This window comes from Toxotes jaculatrix, chromosome 19 (assembly GCF_017976425.1).
Source record: "Toxotes jaculatrix isolate fToxJac2 chromosome 19, fToxJac2.pri, whole genome shotgun sequence".
NCBI lineage: Eukaryota > Metazoa > Chordata > Actinopteri > Toxotidae > Toxotes > Toxotes jaculatrix.
The window spans coordinates 10,226,945-10,250,343 of NC_054412.1; the positions used below are offsets into that span (position 1 = coordinate 10,226,945).

A 23,399-nucleotide genomic window follows, 5' to 3' on the forward strand; every position below is an offset into this window, starting at 1 on the left:
GCACGGTTCAGTACAGTGCTGCCTCCTACTGGTGTAGTAACGTCACTGCTACTTCTGCCACTTAAGACCTTCTGTACCTGCTTCAGTGTCACATGCATCCACTTTTGTTTTTAACTTCTGATGACACCACTTTAATATTTTATTCCGGATACATATATTATTGCATTAGTGGTTATTAAGTGATTGGCTCTTTTATATAACTTAATAATCAACAATCATTAGTGCAAGTCATGAACACAGTTATGAACACACATTACTACAACAAAACAATTTAGTCACTGATTTGCCACACTGCCCAAAATGGTCTCACTCATTCAGAAATATTAAAGGGATAGTCCATGGTCCAAACTCTAACTCGATGTAATGTAAGTTTGCCATCATACATTTTTAAATCTTATAATTTAATATCTTATAATTCTATAAATTGAGTGTGTAGTTAACTAGCATGTCTCTGATGTGCTTTTATGAAACAGAGTTTACAGTAATAGCAATGTAAATCTTATTATGATAATCAATACTACAGTTGGTGAATAATATGATCCCCAAACCCTGATTGAAAGTTAATACCAAGGAAAAAAGATATGTTATGAAATGATAGGAAACACAAATATAAAATGGTATACACCTTGTCTGGTAGACTTGAACATACAACAGACAGAGATTTGATCAACTGTTTAAATTATCAAAACTGCAATGGATTGGATCTGTTGTTCATTCTACCACATTACATTATTGCAATCCAGAGCAGCGAAAGAATTATTCCTGCTGTTTCCAGAATCCAAGGAGTGTAGAGTCTGCTTGAAGCGTTGGGGTTCTGACAAGTGACAGTCGGAGTCTTCATCATCTCCCTTATGATGCCTTTTTCATAAACTGTGTAGTTGCTCTGGAAAAGAAAAGATGGTATGGTATATTTTTTTTAAATCCTCTTTTCATGTTTCTGCAGAAAACAAAAGGTGTGCTTTGTAGCAAGTGACCTCAACTTAAATGCCACTTACATATACAGGAAGATGAATTTGTGTCCATGATCATAAGATAAATGTTTAGCAGAAGACTGAACAATAAAAATACTGTATGTGTCATTAAAATCATATTTAAATAGTCAAGGCTTCATTATTTTTTTGTATGTATTGGAAAGGAAAATAAACTACATAAACAATACATAAACAAAAAGGAACATAACAGAAGAAACTGGAACAAGAGCAAGGACTCTAAAAGACTTCAGTCTTTTAAAAACAAAAAATCCTCGACAAAACATGAGTCTCTTTTATGTGATCGGAGGTGCAGAAGACAAGACACTAACAAACAACTCATAGTTACTTACGTCATCAGAAGAGATCACCTGAATTTGTGGTAGGGTGTTTAGCAAACTCTGATACTCAGCAATTTCATCAAGGTCTGAAGTGGTCTCCTCAAACATCCTGTCAGAAATCAGAGTGCAGCTACTTGACAGAGAGCACAGCAGAACTGGTGCTATAGATTCACTCTTAGCAGACAGAAATGTTAAGTGAGGCAGTGCATCGGGTCTTACTGGTAGCTTGTATTCGACAGAGACATTGTATTTGGGTAGCTAACACATGAGGTTATCTCGATCGCAGGGTAGTAGAGTAGGAAGGCCAGGCACATCTCATCAGTGGTTCCTAACCCCATCTGAAGGAGGAAAATATGAAACGTAGCAGGCAATAAAAAAATGAGATTATAGGCTAAATAGTGTTTACCCACCTTAGTGACTCCAGTCCTACTGACAGTGTTGTAGGTGCACTCCACTGCAATCTCATCATTCTGTAAGTCAAGTAATGTGGGGTCATAAACGATACAGCACCATTAATGTTACATAGTTTTAACAGCCCAAACAAACAATGCCCCACTAAAGACAGAAACAACCTTTTAACAAGTGTGAATAATATATGTGAAAGGAAGTAAAGGAGACCTGCTTAATGGTTTTGATCTTTCCAAGACTGACAATCTGCTGTATCTCGAAGTTGTAGTTTTCATCCACACCCAAGAAGTCGATCTGCTTTCCATCTCTACAGAGAGAGGTATGAAAGAAGAGTAAACACTAGATTTATAGGGAAACAATAGTACAATGAATAATCAGCATCAAACCTCTGGATTTTATCCCAAAACACAACTACTCTAATTCTTTATTTGACATTTTACCTTCCAACAATTTGTTACCCTGTTTTTACATTAACAGTCAAATTATAAATCTTATTTTTTCAGATGTTCAGCTGAGACATTGACTGTTCTAAAGCAAATCCCCTCTTTCTTACCTGTAGTGGCCAACTCTGACTTTCATCCCAGCCAAGTGAGTGTGCAACAGCACAGCGAACATTTGAAGATCGGGCACAGAATTCTATCAAGAACACAATCATGAACAAAGAATTCTTCTTTACTTGTCTCTAATAACCACTCCTGACATTTGAAATCCATACTGAACTAGTGCGTACCTGAGAAAAGAGAGAGGTATTACACACACCGTAGGTTTGGAACTCAGGGGCTTTTGGAGGTATGACGTAGTTCATATACTCAAACGGCTGCACACCTGTGGTCAGGATGCCCACATCATGCTGCCGGAGCTGGGCTGTATAGTATAGCCTTAGTCCTGAGCTGTCTGTCCTGCCTACATATAGAGAGACAGAAGTTTAAAAAGGTTGCATATGTGGTCATGTGCAACTACAGAATAAAGACAAGAAGACATACAGTATGTTCCAGTATTTTGTTTATACAGCATGAAACTAACTGATCATTTCAGCTCTACATTCAATGCATGTAGCAATAAATTCCTCAAATCCTTCACAGAATCAATAAATCTCCAACCTGTAACCAAAATTAGACATTTATTGTATGTGTACATTTAAATATCAAAATTCAAGAATTGAAGTTATCCATGTACTGTATATGTTATCACAGCAGCTCCCAAAAGAAAGACAGAATTTACCTGCGTCAAGGTTTGGGTTATTGTAATGGATTTCCAGTCTGTAGAACATATCACTGTCCCCACCTCCAATAGGAATACCTGCATTTTCTGGAAGCTCAAATACCTGAGGTTGCAGAGATAAACTGGATCTCAGTTTGCACAAGCAAAGCACCAACATCAAATTACAACATAATACATCTAGGAATTCAAAAGCGGACTAGAACTAGAGCATGAAAACTTGACTCTCCCTCACCTCTCCTCCCACTCCCCATGCAGCCACCACCCCAAAGCAGGCATCCCCTATGTCGCCCATGAAGCACGGCTTGTCGTACGGCTGCGTCACAAAGGGGGGGCAGCTGTACAAAAGCATGTGATGAACAATATCATGGTGCTCAATCACCGGTTGAATCTGAGGTGAAGTGGGAGAAATATTGTACAGAGGGACAAGGAAATTAAACATGACAATCATGTTGCTTTAAGTTCATTTTAATATTCAGTTTTTCTCTTTAGAGACTAGTTTTATATTAGACAATGTCTACTGTTCCACAGCTAAGAATTTGTTAATGACAGTTGCCTATATGGTATTTATGTATGATATTTATTTTAAATACTTTTATCAGAGTGGTAATCGTAACATAAAGAAAGGATTGTTACCTGATATATATGATGTTTTGTACTTAAGTTTGGAAAGTTCATGACCTTGCAGTGGTAGTAAGTATGAATCGGGGGGACGGTGATCTGCAAAAAACAAAGATAAGGGTAAGTGAAACACATTCTGTGTATGTCTTAGTTTGGATGACTACTCTTGTTAGAATAGTTTTGTCACATTTCCATTCAGTCATTCAGACTGTGTATTAAATGTATTTGTAATGTAACCCAGTTCTGTTAGATAGAAAACATGTAAAAAAAAAAAAGTGAGTTAGAGGGTAAAAAATATTAGATAAAACACTCAAATCCACAACAATTCCCATAAATGTGTCTTGTCTCTCATTTTCAAAACTGTTATCAATTATTCTTACATTGTCCACTGTGGCACTCAGATAGTCTGAGTTGGGTATGGTGGTCCTGGACTTATAGTTCAGCAGGTTGATTTCCTTGGTACCTCTGCGGGCACCATGGTAAGTGATCTCATCTGTTGTGCCATAGGCATAGATCAGCTTAATGGATTGAGCCTGTTAGAGAGACGGTAACTTTAGTCAGCAATTGAGATACAGCAGAAAAGCGAAGGGGGGTGGGGGCTGTTCCTAAAACTGAAAAATCAAGTCTTTAGTTACCTTACAACACTAGTTACTTTTGAAGCTTCAAGTGATGAACAGAGACAATTTAATGCTCTGACTTTGCAGACAAGTACCCATGTCAACACGCACAGCCAGGTTTTATTACCACAACCATATAGCATTTCAGCTGTTCAATGGAAAACACAATATTATGTGTCTCTTGTGTGCCTCATTGTGGCCCTTTGTATTCATATCTGAAACCACCCAATAAAAGCCTCTGTAAAAGAACAGAATTCATGTGAGCCTAACAAAAGAACTCCCATAACATAGTTTACATGGTTACGAACAGGAAACTTGAGCTTTACATGGGGAATTAGATCAAGAACACAAAAGACTATAGCATTACCAATAATGAGCCACAAAGGTGAAGAAAACACGCAACAAAAGGGGAGTGATAAGCTCCATGGTCTTAAACAACAAACAAAATTTAAGTGAGGCCAGTGCTATGGTTACCATAGAAACAACAGCCTCTTATAGCCGTCTTTAGGAAACATGGTTTCCTTAGTTTTATATTATTTGTTTGATAATTTTTCTTTCACTCTGTATAAAGTTTCAGAGAGTCTGACATCAACAAGTCTGACATTTTTCAGATGTTATATAGTGTGAACATTTCAACACTGTTTGTCACCAAACATCCATTACTCAGTGAAAAATAAAACTTCATCGGAGGAAACAACCATCCCATTTTTTCCCCATATATGCAGAATATGGTAGAAGGAGAATACCAATATTGTCTTACAGTGATATAGAAGTCTTGGTCATCGCACGTCTGAATGGACCTCTGAAAAGTCATAATGGTTTGACCTTCCCTTTCATTCATAGACAAAAGAGTGTAGCTCTGCTGTGTATCCACCACAGGCATGGAGTTCCCTGTAGCATAACGGTCCTATTGGATAAAAAAGAAAAACTCTCAGACAGCAGAAAGCTTGATATCAGCAAACAAAACCATCGTTGTTGTGGTATGTTCGCTGTGGAACGTGAAAAACTAAACTCAAGACATTTTGCCAATAAGATTTAAAGATATATATACCAGTTAGGAGGAAACATAAAACACACGGTTTTGTAGTTAAAGTGTGGTAATAGGCTTACTGTGAAGTAGCTTCCACTGGGTCCAAGTCCCCCTATGACAATATCTGATCCCTTCATTCCTCCGTTCGGACTCAAGCCAAAGCCCACCCAGCCTGTCGTGTTGACGGCCAGCATGAATGTAATGCTTCCTTGTAGATCATCAAACCCCCACTTCAGGCAAACCAGATTGTCCTGGTCCAGGTACTCCATGAAGGGCACAGTAGGGTCCGATGCCCCTACTCCTTTTGTCCCAGCCAGGAACAGACAGAGGAAAGGAAGCAGAGAACGCATGATGTCTCTGTGAAGTTGGAAATCTTCAGACTGAGCTCACTGTCTGTGGACTTGCCAAATATCCTCCCACCCTCCTCTGACACACCTGCACTGCGAGATGAACTCAGGTGATATAGGCAAAAAGTGCACAGTCATTTCGCACTTGGCCTTGTGGAAACACGAATACTGTACAGCGCTTTGGCTGTGAACTCAATTAGATTCTGATTTTTTGTGCAAAATTTCACTTTAGTTTTAAGCTCAAGGATTTGTTCAAAGATTATTCTCAGTGTTAAATATAAAAATTCACCAATGTGAAAACAGTGAAAATGGCTGTGGACACACATTTACAGTAAACTGTATCCCCTTTCAACTAGTCCCTCATCGTTGTCAACCTGTTCCCCCAGTTCGGGTCCTTTGACAGACAAATGAGACCACTGCTGAACTCAGGTGTTTGATGTATGAGGAGGTGACGAGGGACTCACTGACTCCGGCCAAAATGAAAGGTATACCTGTTATCCGCTCTCTCGTTCTTTGTCACCTTCTCATATGTATAACATTTGATTCCAGCAAAACATCTTATAGGAATGTGATTCTTTAGGTGTTATAGTCAGATCCTGACATTTCAGCTGCAGTCACTCCTTAGATACCAACTGATACTTCAACTATTTACAGTGACCATAAAATATCCTGCTTAAGTATTTTGTTGCTTTCATCAGTTAGTTCAACTCACACTTCTGCCGCTTTCATTCCTTAGTATTTCAAATGAGAATGCTTTCATATGTTACACTTCAATTGACTAATTAAACACAGTGACAATTCAACTGCCTACAGGGTTCAAATTTGAACATAAAATTTCAATCCATTTCATGTGACTTTAACTCATTTCAACCGCTTTGAGCTTGTACATGTCAAAAGACACCTCATGTTTTAACCTCAGCATTGCAGAAACAATAAACTTTTTTAAGACATCTGAATGTATTTACTGTGTATTACATGCAGTTTTCAGCAAAAGCAAGCACACTTCAGTTTTCCTTAAATTTTGTCTTTGTGCTTTGATTTGTTATTTGGAAAGTTGGACAGAAAAGATGCACACACTCCGTTGCCAGTTTGTTAGATAATAGACGAAGTATTAGACTAGTGCATGTATCCCACATACTGGACCACTTAAATGGCCCATTGGTTTTAAAATGTAGTAACACACTGATCCCAGCAGAGGCCGACTTGAGCATTAGAGATGAGACCAGGGTCACTCCCTTTTAGAGACGGGAATTCCGTCTCCTTTAAAAGAGCCGGTTCTTATGGCTTGGCTCACCAAAAAGAGCCGGCTCTTTCGGCTTCCAAGTGGCTCCTCTGATTTTTTTGTTGCTTAAATTAACTTATTACCAAAATAATGTAAAGTTATGTGTAAAATGAATTACTAATGTACAAAACATACATTATATCAAATGTTTATTATTTGTATGGCTTATTGTATATACTGTGTATACTGTGCAGGTTATTTGTAGAGACTCATTTTCTCACCTTTCCAGCCTGTTGTCTCTGTAGGGGCTGCTCTCTCTCTCTCTGGTCTCCCTCACTCCCGTCGTTCACTTCTAAGACCCGGCTCTAAGAGCCGTTTCGTTCGCGACCGACACATCAGTTGAGCCGTTGTGCCAGCTGTGAGTTGTCAGCAACAGTAAACACACAGTAGCCGCCTTGAGATCAGAATAATACAACTTTATGACTATTGCTTAGGCTCAGAATTAAAACCAACAATAAGCCTGATGTTTTCGGAGCCTCTGGAAATAGTAATTATATTGTGGAAATCTGCCTAGTAATAAGCAGAAAATTACTTTTTAAAAGTCTTTCTAACTCTGGGCGTATGTGCAATTTAACAGTTGCTATTAGCCTATTATTATTATTATTATTATTATTATTATTATTATTATTATTATTGAAGCTACTGTTACTGCAACTGTTTTTTATAGCTACAAATTTCCATTACGTTGTTGAGGAATCAAGATTTGCGGTTGTTTCTATGATTATAAAGTTTCTGTTTTAGCGATTTAAACATTTGCTATAAGTATTGTTTTTTATGCATGCTATTATCTGCGTCTTATATTTTCCTCACTCCTCTCTCACTTCCTCAGTCCGCCGTTTTCTAATTTCATGTCATTATATTTTAACTAGTCACTTCTTAGAGGGTAATATCAGACCGAGCCTACCTTTCCGGTTTCTCTCCGTGGTGCAGGTCACTCCCTCCGTACTGTCAGCAGCTCTCTCCGCGGTTCAAATTTACAGTCGCCCTGAACTACCGTCCGGTTCCCACCGTCTTTTTTCTTTTCTCCAGGCTTTTGAGTTTTTAAAGAGAAAACTGTTTTTAGTAGCGTGTTAAACGCCTGCGGTGCGGCGGCTCACCACCGGGAAGGGATTACCGTGCTTTCTTCGCTTTTAGTTGAAAAGCAGCGGGGGGAGATGTCCAGCTGAGGACTGGAAATCCTGAAAACCACAGGGCCTGTTTTTGTAATGATTGATCAATGCTTCGACAATGGCGCTAAAGGTAGGTCTGACAACTTTTCTAGCCTGTTTTAACGTCAACCCGGGTGTACTGTGTACTCCGCTTTCTCCTGACAGTTTTTAAAAATTATTTTTTTCAACGAAAACTGCGGGCTATGGACTTGGAGAGGCAGAGTTGCAGTTTCTCGCATTAGGTTCACTCGATAAGCTTCACATTAAGAGTCAAAAACATTTCAATACTTTGGTTTAGTATCGTGTAATGGACGCTTACAACACGTGTGTGCAGTGAATGTGAAACGAATGTTTTTTTTTTGCTATACATGGAAAATGTGTCTCATTAAGAAAGTGTCTTGTGACATTTTACTACCTTTCCAGTGCGGGTCATTGCTACCCGCGTGGAATTCTGGGAAATGTAGTCATTAGCATGCATATGGCTTTGTTCATACATCAGAGTATACAGTATATGTGAGTGCGAGTGATTATCGTTTATCATCATTATAAGTAGACTGCAGTGCATGGTGATTGTTAATAAAGGTCTACGATTACTGATATACGGTAATTATTTTAGTTACTGTTGATATTAACAGTGTCAGCAGCCAGTATTACTATTATAATAACAAGAAATAGATGAGTGAATCTGTGCCTTACTTTGACTACAATTTTTGTTCCAGATTCCTACCCATCCAAGTTAAAGATCGCCTCCAGACGTGTTTAAAGACATATTGAAATACTCAGCTGTTTTCCACTCCAAAGATCTGCTTAACAGTTCAGTTACCTAGTTGAAAGTTAAAAAAAAAAAAGACATCTGCTCCTTCTCACTCATTTAAAAAAAAAAAAAAAAAAAAATCAGAGTCAATGAACATAGACACAATTTGTTTCCATTTTAACTAAAGGGACTGGAGGCTTCAGAAACAAAGTGCTTTCACGGCATAAAAATAAATAACTGAGCCAGCAGTGCCGAGGCTGTGGCCAGAAACATTCATGGCTCTCTCTCTTACACAGTTCCTGTTCAAAAACATCATCCAGCTTCTTTGACTCCTGGGAGGTGGTAGGCTGACACTGAAATAGGTCTCTGTTCTAGGAAGGCCTTGTAGCCTTGCATTCCACCTCACTGGTTAATGAACACAGATACTCACACACTGTGCATTTGATGCTATTTGATGCTGCTTTGATAACACATGGCATGCTGACTCTTGTCCAAACTGGTATAGTTTGGATAAGAACTAGCAATCCAAATCCTGAATTTGGATAGTCAAATGTATGGAAATCAATAAGTGGGTAGGCCTAAAAATCAGTTATGAAGTGAACTGTCAAAAGCGAAGACATCTTCAGAATAGTTTTTTATTCTAAGGACTTCTCATGGTTTAATGTCTGTAACTGTGCGTGCGTGTGTGTGTGTGTGTGTGTGTGTGTGTGTGTGTGTGTGTGTGTGTGTGCAAACATGTGGGGAAGGGCATGTTAGTAGATGTGGGTCAGTGTGAGAAGAACCTCAGGCTCCTGTATTAAACTGAACCAGGTAAAATGATGGTTCTTGGCCTTGTTTTTGGTTGATACTGGTACCTAGTTAAGAGTCAGCATAACAAGTCCAGAGGAACTAGTTTGGCCTGTTTCCATGTGCCCTTATTCCACTCCACAAGAGTTAAACTGCTGAGGGTGTTATTGGGTGTGTTGATTTCTATTTTCACATGCACATACATGTGCCCATCGAACATACAGTAAGCATTGTGTGTGTGTGTGTTTTTTTTCCTTTTTTTTTTTTATCAGGCACAGGTTTTATATGACTTCACAGCTGAGCCTGGAAACAACGAACTGACAGTGAAAGAAGGCGAGACAGTCACTATAACCAATCAGGTAAATCCATACAGCATTACAGCCTTCCTCTACCTCCTGTATATTTAGCATTAGAAGATGCTGTGTGCCCGATCGCAGTACTCTCAGCAGGCAGAGCAATTGTGTAAATGTGATTATCAAGCATCAATTTGGACCTAACTGTTGTCATGACTTGCACTGTAGAAAACAGAAAATTTAGACATGTTTAACCTAAATAATTTTACCAGCTTATACTTCAAAGTTTTAGTTAATGTTTCTATTTAATTTCTCTTAATCTTAATTTCTGCCTAGTTAACTGTAATATCATTGTGTAGTTTAGCCTCTAGATAAATGTTCATGAAGCTCTTCCTTATAACTTTGTTACTGAAAATGACCAATCCTGTAAAGGTCCCACTCACATGATCTCAGGCTATCTATAAACACCGAGTGTCACAAACACGTACAGAGGAAGGAAGGAAAGAAATGGGGGGAAAAAAAGAGGGAGCAAATATGATGTCATTACAGGCAGTTGCCAACAGTTCAAAGGTCACTAGCTGTGTGCTGACCTACATAGTTTTCAAATCAAAGTCTGTCTTGAACCTGTCAGGACCTTCTGTATCAGGAAAACAAACTGACTGTGCAGGAATTTGTGCTGGGAACATTCAGTGTGTTTACAGACACTTGGATAACCTGGTTATTGTCAGATGTTTGCCCCAATCTGAATTCTTAAACAACATGTAAAAGGGAAGCCTGGTTTCCTTAATTGCAATAGTTAACATTTTACTAATAATATACTTAGATTAAACTCCTGCCCACAGCAAAGCCTGTGCTCTTGCTTTGAGTCCAAATGCTCAAAAGGATTCTATGCTGCACCATCATTCAAAATACTGCTGAAAGACCAGGAATAATCTGATTTTAGAGTAATCAGATCAGTGTCATGTTAAACACTTTCTGAGGTTTCCTTTTAATGTGGTGATACCTATTGACCTGGTCTTTTGTGACTGGCCCGAGCCAGTCTCAGTCATCCATGTTAACACGTCGTTTTCGGTCTCGCTCAGAATATCGGAGGAGGCTGGATTGAAGCACAGAACTCCAGAGGGGAGGTTGGACTGGTGCCAGAAGACTACATCGAGGTAAGCCAGGCAGTCGCTTAGTGTGTGGTGGTGATTTCACCACAGACATTTCATTTCCCACAAGGCACTTTCAGTTTACCTCCAGAACATTAAGCAACAAAGCCACCTGCTATCACACTTTGAGGTCAAGATGCACAATATGTCCATGTCAGAGCACAAACAAATATTTAACATTCAGCAACCTCTCAATGCATCAATCAGTATAATACCCTTCATCACAGATACAGATATGTCACTGCCTTGACTGCGTACTGTGGTGCAGCCTTTTGCCTGAAAGTAAAATCACAACAGGATGTGCCTCCTTCAGGGTTTTGCTGATTAGGGCATTTGTGTGTGTGTGTGTGTGTCCAGTTTGATCCAAAAGCTCTGACTTCATCGTGGGGATATGATTCACTCTGAAGACATTCACAAAGAGACAGAGAAAGAGCTTGAAGTAAAGTTCATGTAGTCTGTTTAGCAGTTTAGCCTCACTCTAAACACCACTTACAGCAACATTTAGCAATGTAGTGTCTGTGTGTGTACAAGAGAGAGACTGATAATATGCTTAACTCTGCAAACAATCTCATGTGGATGTGTGTGTTTGTCTGACCTTAAGTTACCTCTCCAGCTGCCCCAGAATGTTTTGATTCGGTGTCCAAATCATAAAAACCCACTGATGACAAATGCACTTGTTTCTTATGTAATATGTAATGAAAAACATCAGGACGCAGCCTATTTCACTGCACTCTACTGGTAAAAATGAGCTCTGCAATAATCAAAGGATGCTCATACTAAAAATAATTGCCCACAGGATTAGCTGTGGAATTTTTATACTGGCAAACAGTAAAGCAAATTCAGATGTGTAAATTAAAGTGTCACCCACGAGTTCCTTCACACTTTGGATAAACTGAAGAAGTTAAAAAGCCAGTTTGCAAAGCCAAGGAATGCCAAGGAGACACGATCAGATTACCACAGAAGAATGTACCTTTAAAAGTCATCAGATCGATCTGGAATATCTGGAGATTGTTTTTTTTTTCTAATGGGACTGTTTTTGTCTTTCTTCCTTTTGTCTTTTATCCTTTGTAGTTCAGTAAGCCATTTCCATCAGGAGCAGGAACCACTGCACCTACTCCAAGTGTAGGAAATGTTGGAGCTACTGACCTGTCCTTCTTTGATGCCTATGCTCCTGCATCAACACCTGCACAAAACCAGGTAATACACTCACCTAATGAAGGTTTGGGTTTATTAAACTCATGCTGGTATCAAATCAAATGCCCGTTTCTGTCTCTTTATTTATTGTCAGAGTATAACATGAACATGCACCCTTGACTTTACAAGGCCTGTGCTGGGGAAGTGAGTGTAAATATACACAATAATACCAAGCACATCACACCTGCCATGTTCCCGTCCTCCCCCTTCAGAACGTGTGTGATGGGGTGATGCTGAAGGAAAAGGAAAAAAGCAGAAGTCAGGGATGACTGTTTTGCTGACGTTCATGGAGCTTGTGCGAACCCCAGAGATGCAGAAGTGAGAGCAGCTGCTGTTGAAGATAGTCACTGTGGTCATGTCATTTATAACTGACGCAAATTTTTAGCTCTTGTAGAATGGAACAGAGAGTTACTAACAGTGAGATTTTGTTTCTCGTTAGCAGACAGGAAGTTCCACAAAAATGAGCGTACTGCTGGATTAGTAGAAAATTGCGGAGTAAGTGGTTGAGTCAAGGCAGGAAATGTGTCAGCCATCGTTCTTATTGCTCTCTCTCTCTCTCTCTCTCTCTCTCTCTCTCTCTCTCTCTCTCTCCCCCCCCTCTCCCTCTCCCTCTCTGACTCTCTCTCTCACTCTCTCTCTCTCGCCCCCTCTCTCTCTCACTCTCTCACTCTCTCTCTCTCTCCCCCTCCACCCACACACACACACACACACACACACACACACACACACACACACACACACACACACACACACACATCTATAACCAGCATCACTTTAACCCATCCCATAAATCCTCACTTCTGGCGCTTTGTGATGTTGTCACCTTCTTTTCCCCCTCAAGGTGGATGCTGGGGGCTTGAGTCCCCAGCCGGACACCCCTGACACCCCAGTTTCCCCCTACCTTTCGTCCCCTGATGAGGTAACCGCCACCTGGGGGTGGTGGGCGTGGCCCGAGGCATGAACCCAAGCCCTCCCACACTCACCCAGTGTCTGCCCCAAACCCCCCCCCCCCCCTCCTCTCTGATTGGTCTGCTTTGCCAAATTCCCCCTCCTACTCCTACTGCCTGAAGAAAGCATGATTTCATCTTCTGCTTTCACCTCATGTCACAGTACAGAAACATCGACGCTCATTTGTCACCAATCAGCTTCCACACCCTCCATCTAAATCGTTTAAATCAGCACTACAGTGAAAGCATTTAAAGATCAATAATTCTGATATCTCACATGTAATTGATAAATCACACTGGCAAATCATTTGACCACAACACATGCATTTACTGCAGCTGGTGAGCAGAATCTCACAAACATCAGTTTTTTTTTTTTTAAAATGCCACCTTGACTGAGTTTCTGAATGAAATGTTTACTGTACAGTAAAGGTGCTGTTAAATCCAGACTGTGCTGTTGGAGTGTTGTTCCTCACTGCACCCGTGTGTTTTACTTTGCTATGTCATTGCAGCAATTTGCTCTGAAACTACTGGTTTCTTTATGCAAATGCGCATTATATGGTGTCTTTAGTGTCACTGCACTAGTTCTGTGTTCAGGCAGCTCATTGTTTGGTTATCATCAAGATATGCAACCCACGAAAGGCACATTCTCACTCTGTTGCATGCCTATACCCACAAGTGTTTAGAATTGTGTATGTGCCTGCCTTGCAAGCATGGCATGTAGTTGCGTTTTCGGCCTGCAAGTACTGTTAAAAAAAAAAAAAAGTGTGATTGAGACTTGAGAATGTTTGAGACAGCATTTGCTTTTTCAAATATGCAATATTTTGTATTATTTTTAAATTTGTAGTTAGTGCATGTGTTAAGCAGCATTTATTTTATATCACAAACCACACTCTCACCGACAAGTTGATTGATTATCTTAACAGACTCCCTGTTAGAGGCCAGCTCTGCTTCATGTGTTTGACAAAGCACGTTGTTTTCAGACTACTGTCAGCTTCTCATTAAACAGACTCCAAACTAGGCTGGATGCCACTCTGCGTTCTCTCTCTTTCCTCTCACTCCCCATACTTCACATTTTCTCTCTCTCTCGTCTCTTCCAGGCTAGTAACGGTAATGATCCCTGGTCGGTGTGGAACGCAGACCCCTCAGGGGGCTCCAACAACAACTGGGCGTCAAATCCGGAGGGCACGCAGACTGGGAAGAGTGCTGCTGACCCCTGGGCCTCCATATCACAGGGCCACCCCCAGGCTTACCAGGGCCCAGGTAAGGATAGCTTTTCAGTTTGCAACCATGGTTGGAATCTTGTGTCATTTAGAAATTGTAAGTTTCATGGTTGTGATTGTACTTCCACTATGATAACTGACATCACTATTACTGTTTGCAGATAGTTTGCTTATAAAAATGTAAATGTAGGGACAGGACGGGGGTAGAATAGAAATGGCTGCAGTGGATGAGGTTGTTCTTTAAAGCCAAGACTTACTGCTAAGCCCTCTGCAGGTGTGAGCTCAATTCATCAAGTAATCAGGTTAAGAAAGATATTGTGACACTGCACTGCAACACAGTTAGATTATGTGGCTTTTGTGGCAATTGTGTTGCATATTTATAACAGCAGAGTCAAATGTCAGAATCGGCTTTCTGTTTGGATGCTTATTTCAGATGTCACAGAGGTTGCTACGGTACATCCCACAATATTCAGTGTTTTAGTCCAAATCCTGTGTAAATGTTTCAGTTTTTTGACCGCAATCCAGTTCCCCAGGCTTTTGCTTAAGGGTATCTGTTTGGATGAAAAATAGAAGACGTACTGAATGTTTGAGAAGATAAAATTATCAGCAACTTTAAAATTTTATTTTAAATCTTGAACAAACATTTAATGCTCAGCAGGAGTACCAGATGGTTTTCCATCATAGAAAAATAAGATTCTTTATACTCTGGAATACTAAGTAAAAAGATCTATGTCTTAACTTGATACTAACTGAAATTCCTTGACAATAGACAGTAAATCCTCAAACCTGGAACTCAAAGCAGTTATTATGTGCAAATGATATTTCATCCAGTGACTGATCAGTTTCTGGCCAGTCCCTCCGCAGAGATGCTCCGGTATGTGGACAGGACCATCAAGTCATGGTTCTGTTTTTGCCAGACTATGGAAAAGTTAGTCTCACGCATGACTCAGAAGGATAAATTACTTGACCTGTTTTTTAAATTCTCCAGTTGTTTTTGTTAAAGAGAACAGAAGGGATAAATGAGGAGCAGAGGAATTAACAGACTTTTCCTTTCTTTCTCTCTTGCCAAAGACATCTACCCATATCCTTACCTTATCGATTACACAGGTATCCCGTGCATTGCCTGATGGAAGCTTTTTCCTCATTTTTGTGTGTGGACTGGCTATAGGTACTCACGAAGACTGATGGCTACTAGCAAATAGTTTTAGGAAATGATTGACATTTGTAAGAGCATGTGTTTGAGGCATTCAGTTTGATTCTTGACATTAACACTATATTAGCATTATTGTGACGCAGGAAAGTGCCAGTTGTTACTGACCTCTGAAATGTGAGAGTGCGATGATATTGTTCATCTGATATATGCAAAGCACTAACTAAAGACAGAATGACAGCTGCTTAGACAGACCATCTGACAGGTGAACTGGAAACTTAACTATGTGCTTTGTTTGTCTGCAAGTTTTTCAAACATTTTTTCCCCCTCTGAAATTATATGTTTCTGTGTCATACTAATATTGTGTATGAAAAAACAATTCTCTCAGTTTTGAGCGAATATGTAGTTAATGCATTTTGGCCTTTGTAGGGCAGTACAATACACTCAGTACCATCAATTATTTCCTTACTTGCTAGTTGTACTATGTGTGGAAATATTTTCTCTGATTGATTGGGGCAGCATTCAGACCAGCGAATATCTCAATCTGCCTTTCACTACAAGGTCTGGATCACCTTCTGTGTATGTTATTTTTATCTGCTTTCAATTCTCATTTTGAAAGTGCACAACTCTTCAGAAAATTATCCATTACAAATCATGTCATTTCTTTAGTAGGAATGGAATTTGAGAACTGGTTCCATGTATGAACTATTTTGAAACCAGTCTACTTCTTGTAATGGGAAACATCTTTACTCATAGAACAGCAGTATTGTTGAACACATTGCACAGCTGAACAGAATGTGTTTTTTCTTGTGTCTGTGATTTTTAAAACTAACCACTGAGCTTTCCTGTATCTGGCCTCAGGAGCGGAGGATGATGAGTGGGATGACGAGTGGGATGACATGAAGTCCACTGGAGGCTATGCCGAGTCAGAATCTGGAGACAGTGGAGCAATGCAGAGAGGTGGAGCTCACGCAACATCGATGAAAATCTCCCTCAACAAGTAAGACTCAATAAGAGACAGTAACAAATGAGGATTTGTTTGACATAAAAATGGATCGGCAGAACAGTGCTGTTGGTTGTAAAATCTTTGAGGAGACAAAATCTGTACAGTGCCTGAAAAGACTCACTGAATTTGTTGTACATCATGATTGCACACTGAATTCTTATCCTTTGGAACAAGCCACACTTTGTCTTTTATTTCTGCTTGAATCAGCATTAACGTTCACTTCCTTCTAAAAGCCACAAACACTAAGGACCACAATATAAAAGTGTCTGTTGTTAATGGTGGTAGTATTTTGATTCTTGCGACTTAATTATGGCCACAGAAAGCTTCTTTGAGGCTTTCTTGAGAATTTCATTTCACTCCTCAGCCTAGAAGACTTAGAGAGAGAGAGAGAGAGAGAGAGAGAGAGAGAGATCAAGACCACCAACAATCACAACTTTGTCACTTCTCTTTGGGCAGGTTCCCTGGGTTCTCCAAGTCTGGTCCAGAGCTCTACCTCCTATGCAAACAGCTTGCTAAGGGCAAAGACAAGCTCCCAATCTATGTAGGTTATCTCTGTATATCTGTGCATCCTGCCTGACTGATCTAATTACAGTATGATATATTACCATAAACCACAGAACATGGAGGTTTTCTGTCATTTTGTAAATAAGAGACATTATTTCAGAGAGAATATTGAAGTGAAAGATGTTGTACTTCCTACATTGTATTAATAGTATTACAACGTGGTCTGACTTGATTTCCTCTTTTTGCCAGCTTGATCTATGTTTTTATGGCATAGGGTTAGGGTTAGTACAGAGTGCCAGGTCTCTAAACCTGATTTTTCATGCTTAGATGGGAGAAGTTGGTCCCGTGTGGTCTTACCCAGAAACTCAGCTAGACTGTGTAGTGGCTGATCCCAAGAAAGGCTCAAAGATGTACGGCCTCAAGAGCTACATTGAGTACCAAATCACACCCAGTGTAAGTATCTGACAGCATTTTCAGACCCTTAATCTTTTTAAACTCGATTTGAACTAAAGTGGAGTTTAGACACTGACCAACACCAAATAATTGCAGACCACAAACCGACCAGTCAATCACAGATACAAGCACTTTGATTGGCTGTATGAGAGGCTTCTGGATAAATTCGGGTCAGCCATCCCCATCCCCTCTTTACCAGACAAGCAGGTGACAGGTGAGCGCTTGATTCTACGAACAACAAATGTAAAACACATCTTTTTAGAAAGAAGATAACATCGCTAAGCTCAATATGTAAATGAAATCTGTTTCTTTGCGTCTTCCCCTCTATTACAGGGCGTTTTGAAGAAGAGTTTATTAAGATGCGTATGGAACGGTTGCAGGGCTGGATGACCAGGATGTGCAGGCACCCGGTTGTTTCCAGCAGTGAAGTTTTCCAGCTTTTCCTCACCTACAAGGATGAGAAGGTTTGCTATACCTCCTCCTTCTTCTCCCTCTAGATCTTAAAGTATGTCTACTTAAAGACTGTATTACTGGAGGACTGAAAGTGCCTGCAGTTATTTCAGTGGCATAGACTTTTTATCTTAGGGTGAAGAACTAAGATGATCTGTGATTATGGAAAGTTTGGTTTGGGATTTTATTCCTTTATTGTGTAAAATAAGTGATTGATTTTGTGCAGGACTGGAAGACGGGAAAGAGAAAAGCGGAGAAGGACGAGACAGTGGGAGTGATGATCTTCTCCACAATAGAGCCTGAAGCTACAGACCTAGATCCTGTGGAAGTGTGAGTTTAGTCAAACTTATACAAATAGAAAACCATGGCTCGAAAGGCAATGGCATAACTTGTGTGCATTAATATGTGTGTTAATGAATGTTACAGCAATGGTTTACTGTGTGTTCAGTACGTGTGCTCCTCGTCCACAGGGAACAGAAATGTGAGCAGTTCAGCAGGTTTACCAAAGCCATGGATGACGGAGTGAAGGAAATCCTCACAGTGGGACACGAGCACTGGAAGAGATGTACAGGCCGTACGTATACGCTGCCCCGAAGCTAAATAATTGTTTTACCCCACACAGGCCACACCTGCGCTCTGAACAGTAATTACTGTTTATATTAAAGGAAGATTCATAATGTGTAGTATTTTGTCAACTTGGTTAAACTTTATTCCCACAGTGTGTGTGTGTGTGTTTGTTCATGTTTGATTTCTTTTCTTCCACAGCTTTGCCAAAAGAATACCAGAGAATTGGCAAAGCCTTCCAAAACCTGTCCTCTGTCTTCACCAGCAGTGGATACCAAGGTAACGGACACAAATAAGACATCAAATGCTAGTTCTGTTGTTTCAGTTTGCTGCCTTTGGTAACACCTTCAAATGGCTGCTGTTGTCAACACTTGTTATAATCACAATGGTAACAGCAGAAGTGGATGCAGTTTACTATACAGTCATTCATTATGTGGAAATGTGTTTTGAATCGAACTGACAAACACATGCTCTTTAGAAACATGAAGATGATGACATATTGTAATCCCTCAGGTGAGTCAACCCTGACTGATGCCATGACAGCAGCAGGGAAGACGTACGAGGAGATAGCTCAGATGGTTGCAGAGCAGGTAAGTTACAGAACTGTCTCTGCCTTCTGTTCTCTTTCTGAGGGTAAATCTTTAGCCATCTTTAGTGTTTCCTTTATGTTCATCTGTTATTCTCACCCAAACAGCAACACTGTCTCTGGCCTCTGGTGTGTCAAAGGTCTTGAATTTTATTTTAGGTCTTTTTATCAACCACATTGTTGTGTGTTCACCCTCTCAGTTCACAACAATCTTACAAAATCTGCAAACATTTCCTGCTTGCAGTCATTGTTTACAGCCTAGCTGTGGTGTTATAATAACCCCTTTAACCCAGCGTCCTTCACATGAAGTCTGTATCTGTAAAAGAAGAGGTCACAGCAAACTTACATCTTGTATTTCCTGAATCTTGTTTTGACCTACCATTTGAATATGGCCTAGCTGAACACTCTGTCTCGTCTGATCAGTGTGGTGTGTTAAAATAAAATCAAACCTGGGCTTTTTTGTGATGTCCCAGCAGCTTCCAGAGGGAGGAGGATTCATCTGGTAAGCTTGTGCTGACACTTTGTCAGTACACCTGTAGAGTTGTTGACTGACTGACTGACTGGTTTAGCATTGTCTGTGATAGTTTACAGACATGGATTCATCTCAGGAGCCAAAAGGCTAAAAACAGTGCCGTTTATCTGCTGCATTGTCCCCACAGGCTGCATAGAGTTTCATTATAAATTCAAGGATAATGAAAACATTGAAGTTTTTTAATCTCTCTGTGTTTTTATTCCTTCACCAACTCACTGTTCATTGTCTTACTGGATGTTATGATGGGGAGCAAGGACTAGGACCTAAATGCAAAAAACCCTCAAGACAGGCCGAAAGGTAGAACTAAAAGTCTTTTAATTAACCAAAAATCATTGGAAGAGTCCAGGGTCCTTACTACAAAGTCCTTACTTGAAAACAGGGAACCAATGTAAGTCCATCAGGTGGGGAAAAAACGCAAGGCACATGTACGGGATCAAACACGGGGAAGACACAGACTCAGGTACAGACTTGAGTATCGACACAGGCATGGAAACAGGCATGAAAACAGGCAGGGAACAGGCATGGAACTCAGACAAACCAACAAGGACAAAGGGAAATAACGAGACTTAAATACACCAGACAATGGGCAACAGGTGAAACCAATTAGGGTGGGGCAGACCATCACAAAAGGAGGGAAACAAGACAAAGACAGGAAGTAGAACAAGACAAGATACACAAGGGCCAGTGATTTCAAAATAAAACAGGAACTATAAACAAGAGTTCAAAAGTCCACAAAAGAGATGAGAACATAAAAGGATTCCCTAAAACAGCCCCCTTAGGGGCTAGTCATGACACTGGATGTTTAGCTGAATCCATTTGTGATATATGTGTTTGAGCTAGGCAGTTGTTCTAAAATTAAACTCCAATGACTTCATGTTTCCGTGTGTTGTATCTTATCAGTTTCAAATCCGTTTTAATATTATTTCCTCATCTGGATTTGTCATTTTTGTCCCAAATTTAGATACTTGAGAGTATCCCCCTTTTCCTTTTACATTTATCATTCTTGTTTGTCTCTGTGTTTGCTCCTTTTTCAGCCCAAGAAAGACCTCCACTTCCTCATGGAGACAAACAATGAATATAAGGGTCTTCTTGGATGCTTCCCGGACACCATTGGAGTCCATAAGGTACGTCGGAAAACAAACTAAATGGGATGTATCTATACCTTAGAGTTAAGTTTTAAGGGCACATGGTTCTGCAGCATGAACTGGTTGCATAGCTGTAAAGGTCAAACCGTGGCCCAAGTTTTCAGTAAGTGGAGGTTTACCCATTTCTAAATTAAAATAGGTTGCAGCACACAAAACAGAAGAACAATCTGTTTTGTTCCACTGAGTAACTGCCAGGTGTTAACAGTTGCGTAGCTAACTCAACCAAATGACAAAGTTAATGTTAGCTTGCCAGTTTTAGACTGATGAGTAAAAGAGGTAATACAACATGTTGACACGTCTGACTTGAATCTTGATCGAAATTAAAAGCAAATTTACGAAGAGCTGGCACAGCCTAGTCCAGTTAAGAGTTAAATGATTTTCTGTCGTTACACAATGTAACTGAAGATTCCCGTGCTCTTGTTTGCTTATTTTTGATTCTCGCAGGCAGCCATAGACAAGGTGAAGGAGGCCGACAAGCTGGTGGCCACCAGTAAAATTACCCCTCAGGACAAAGTCACCATGGCGAAGCGAGTCAGCACCATGTCTTACGCTTTACAAGGTACCACACTCTTTCAGCCGTAGGCACTGAAGTAGTGCGGTTCACCATGACATGCTGCCTGATATCTGTTGTTTCTCGTCTTTTTTCTGCTTCAGCCGAGATGAACCACTTCCATAGCAACCGTATCTATGACTACAACCGGGTCATGCAGTTGTACCTGGAGGAGCAAGTCAAGTTTTACGAGACGGTAAAGACATTTTTATCGACCATCTATCACAGTAAATGGAGTCAAGAGCGGTCCCTCCTTTTTGTTGCCTTATTACCTGGGGATCAACTGCGTAGTCCCTGCATAGCAAACCATCTCGACTACCCTCTGATTTTATATTCATGCTAGTTTTTCTTTTCCACAGATTGCTGCAAAGCTGAGACAAGCACACAGTCAGTTCACTACAATGTGAAAGCCTTCAGTCTCGCACTACAAGACAAGAAGAGTTAAACCAGCTCAACATCCAAAATATTGTTGCTTATACTACGTCCTTTTCCCTCCCTTTAATTTAAGTTTCACTTCTTTCTCCGTTTTGCACTTACCTCATCTTCTCCTTTGCTGCTCGTGCCAACAGTCCCAGCTCATGGTGTTACGTTATGTCCGCCAGTTTCTGAGCGGTTTATGAGCATGTGCAGTATCTGAAAAGGCTTTGGCACTAGTGGTTTTTAGGGTCAGCAATGAGAGCACGATAAGACACACTATCTACACACATCCTGTCCACTGTCTATGGTCCAGATCTTGTGACACGGGAAGTAAACATCCAAGTCACAGTTTGTGACTGCGCATTGCTTCATTGCATGAGTCATTCCCCAGAGCTCTCCCAACGTGACACAAGTCCAGTTTCTGCACAGCTAGGCCTGTGCTCGCATTATTTTAAAGCAATACTCTACAGTTTTTCAAATTCTGTCCTGTGTTTAAAAAAAAAAAGTAAAGGAAATGATCTACACATGTAGCAAAACTGTTATCTGCACAGTCATGTAGCGATGTACTGATTAGAAAAACCAAAGCCATTCTCCCTCCTGTCAGAAGGGACAGCCAGAGAGTTCATTTTCTAAAAGTGGCTTTGACAGCATATCAGAGCTTTACTGTCTCTTTCTCAGCCAATGTTGAGTTTACTGGAGTTATTTGTGCATCTATAAACACTGTAAGTGTGCAAGAGTCGCCCCAACATCATTGTTCAGAAAGAGTGGAGCATTCCTTTAAGAATCCAACAGTCTTGGAAGAGTTGGCAAAGGCAGAGTGTGTGTCCTCTGTATGTCCACTGCTGGCAGTGCCAAGCCCTCTTTCATCCTGCACTTCCTCAAAAGCTAACAGGAAGCTCCACCTCCTTCCTGTCTTGCTCATGTGCCTTGCCCCTTTAGGAAGACAGAAGAAACTTGAGTTAATTGCCCCCCAGCCTGTGTACTGTGACACTGCAGTTTACATTTTAGGACAGAAGACAAAATGTACGATAAATGATACAAGGGTTGGGGTTCATTATTTTACGCATTGTAAATTTAAGCCAAAAGTCAGTGGTGAATCACTTATCTGTGGACTGTGCCGAACATGATTCTTTTTTTCCCAGTTCAGTCCTTTTGTGTGTTTTTTTTTGACCAGATCACGGTGTTTTATATGAAGGCGTAACAGTAATGTTACTCTAAGAATCTGTACTATGAGCTGAGTTTATGTCAAGCCATGGATTATGTCATGTATGCAGTTTTTCTTTCTTGCTTTTCACTGCCCAGTTTTCAATCAGTCTCTAATCTTGTTCACTGTTTCCTATCACGTGATACACGAAAAATATACATATATATATACATATATATATAAATATATATTCTATTGGACCTTTCATTGAGATATTATGTATAGAAGTATTTTCAATACAGTGCAACTCAGAGAGGAGCAAAAATTCTGTTTGATTTATTAAACAATGATTTGTATTCACTGGGACTTGATTTGTTTTTTTTTTTCCTTTTTTTTGTGTGTGTGTGTGCGTGTATGTGTGTGTTTGAAAGAAACCTTGTCCTCTGTATGGTTCAGAGTGTACAACACACTACGCATTCTCAGATGTTCTCACAGTAAAGCCCTTATTCGCACCAGCAGATTCTTTGCGTAGAGATGGATCGGAATTAGAATGAGTCGGCAGCCTGCGCGAGG

General features: G+C 40.2%; 2 protein-coding genes across 7 annotated transcripts; one reads left to right on the forward strand and one right to left on the reverse strand.

The window, feature by feature from the left end:
* Window positions 1–121: 121 nt before the first annotated feature.
* Window positions 122–9,024, reverse strand: moxd1l (monooxygenase, DBH-like 1, like). 5 transcript variants are annotated; one of them, XM_041064089.1, is made up of 14 exons: window positions 8,677–9,024; window positions 7,054–7,188; window positions 5,284–5,504; window positions 4,934–5,080; window positions 3,937–4,089; window positions 3,572–3,655; window positions 3,171–3,326; window positions 2,939–3,041; window positions 2,448–2,620; window positions 2,271–2,353; window positions 1,928–2,024; window positions 1,529–1,779; window positions 1,322–1,418; window positions 122–883 (listed from the first exon to the last, which is right to left on the reverse strand). In XM_041064089.1, exons 3-14 carry the CDS (start codon window positions 5,470–5,472, stop codon window positions 725–727), a joined length of 1,692 nt encoding a protein of 563 aa, XP_040920023.1. In that variant the 5' UTR covers window positions 5,473–5,504; window positions 7,054–7,188; window positions 8,677–9,024; the 3' UTR covers window positions 122–724. The 5 variants fall into 5 exon arrangements, with proteins under 5 accessions (XP_040920023.1, XP_040920022.1, XP_040920024.1 ...); XM_041064088.1 differs by lacking the exon at window positions 8,677–9,024 and adding an exon at window positions 7,737–7,870; XM_041064090.1 differs by lacking the exon at window positions 8,677–9,024 and adding an exon at window positions 7,737–7,777 and having other exon boundaries at window positions 7,054–7,226.
* Window positions 7,785–23,186, forward strand: snx9b (sorting nexin 9b). 2 transcript variants are annotated; one of them, XM_041064084.1, is made up of 19 exons: window positions 7,785–8,071; window positions 9,793–9,879; window positions 10,896–10,970; window positions 12,036–12,161; window positions 13,000–13,077; window positions 14,203–14,365; window positions 16,337–16,475; window positions 16,938–17,022; window positions 17,313–17,438; window positions 17,535–17,652; window positions 17,772–17,902; window positions 18,115–18,218; window positions 18,359–18,462; window positions 18,654–18,731; window positions 18,966–19,042; window positions 20,605–20,694; window positions 21,160–21,274; window positions 21,370–21,461; window positions 21,625–23,186. In XM_041064084.1, exons 1-19 carry the CDS (start codon window positions 8,060–8,062, stop codon window positions 21,670–21,672), a joined length of 1,848 nt encoding a protein of 615 aa, XP_040920018.1. In that variant the 5' UTR covers window positions 7,785–8,059; the 3' UTR covers window positions 21,673–23,186. The 2 variants fall into 2 exon arrangements, with proteins under 2 accessions (XP_040920018.1, XP_040920019.1); XM_041064085.1 differs by lacking the exon at window positions 13,000–13,077 and having other exon boundaries at window positions 7,788–8,071.
* Window positions 23,187–23,399: the final 213 nt, after the last annotated feature.

What these genes read in the sequence shown, in the direction of transcription:
- moxd1l (XM_041064086.1), bottom strand. Translation starts at nt 5,553, where the DNA reads ATGCGTTCTCTGCTTCCTTTCCTCTGTCTGTTCCTGGCTGGGACAAAA. An exon ending in TGAGTGCCACAGTGGACAAT is followed by an intron (nt 3,656 to 3,936) that starts GTAAGAATAATT and finishes TGTTTTTTGCAG; the next exon opens with ATCACCGTCCCCCCGATTCA. An exon ending in TAACCCAAACCTTGACGCAG is followed by an intron (nt 2,621 to 2,938) that starts GTAAATTCTGTC and finishes CTCTATATGTAG; the next exon opens with GCAGGACAGACAGCTCAGGA.
- snx9b (XM_041064084.1), top strand. An exon ending in CAGTCACTATAACCAATCAG is followed by an intron (nt 9,880 to 10,895) that starts GTAAATCCATAC and finishes GGTCTCGCTCAG; the next exon opens with AATATCGGAGGAGGCTGGAT. An exon ending in AGTACCAAATCACACCCAGT is followed by an intron (nt 17,439 to 17,534) that starts GTAAGTATCTGA and finishes AAATAATTGCAG; the next exon opens with ACCACAAACCGACCAGTCAA.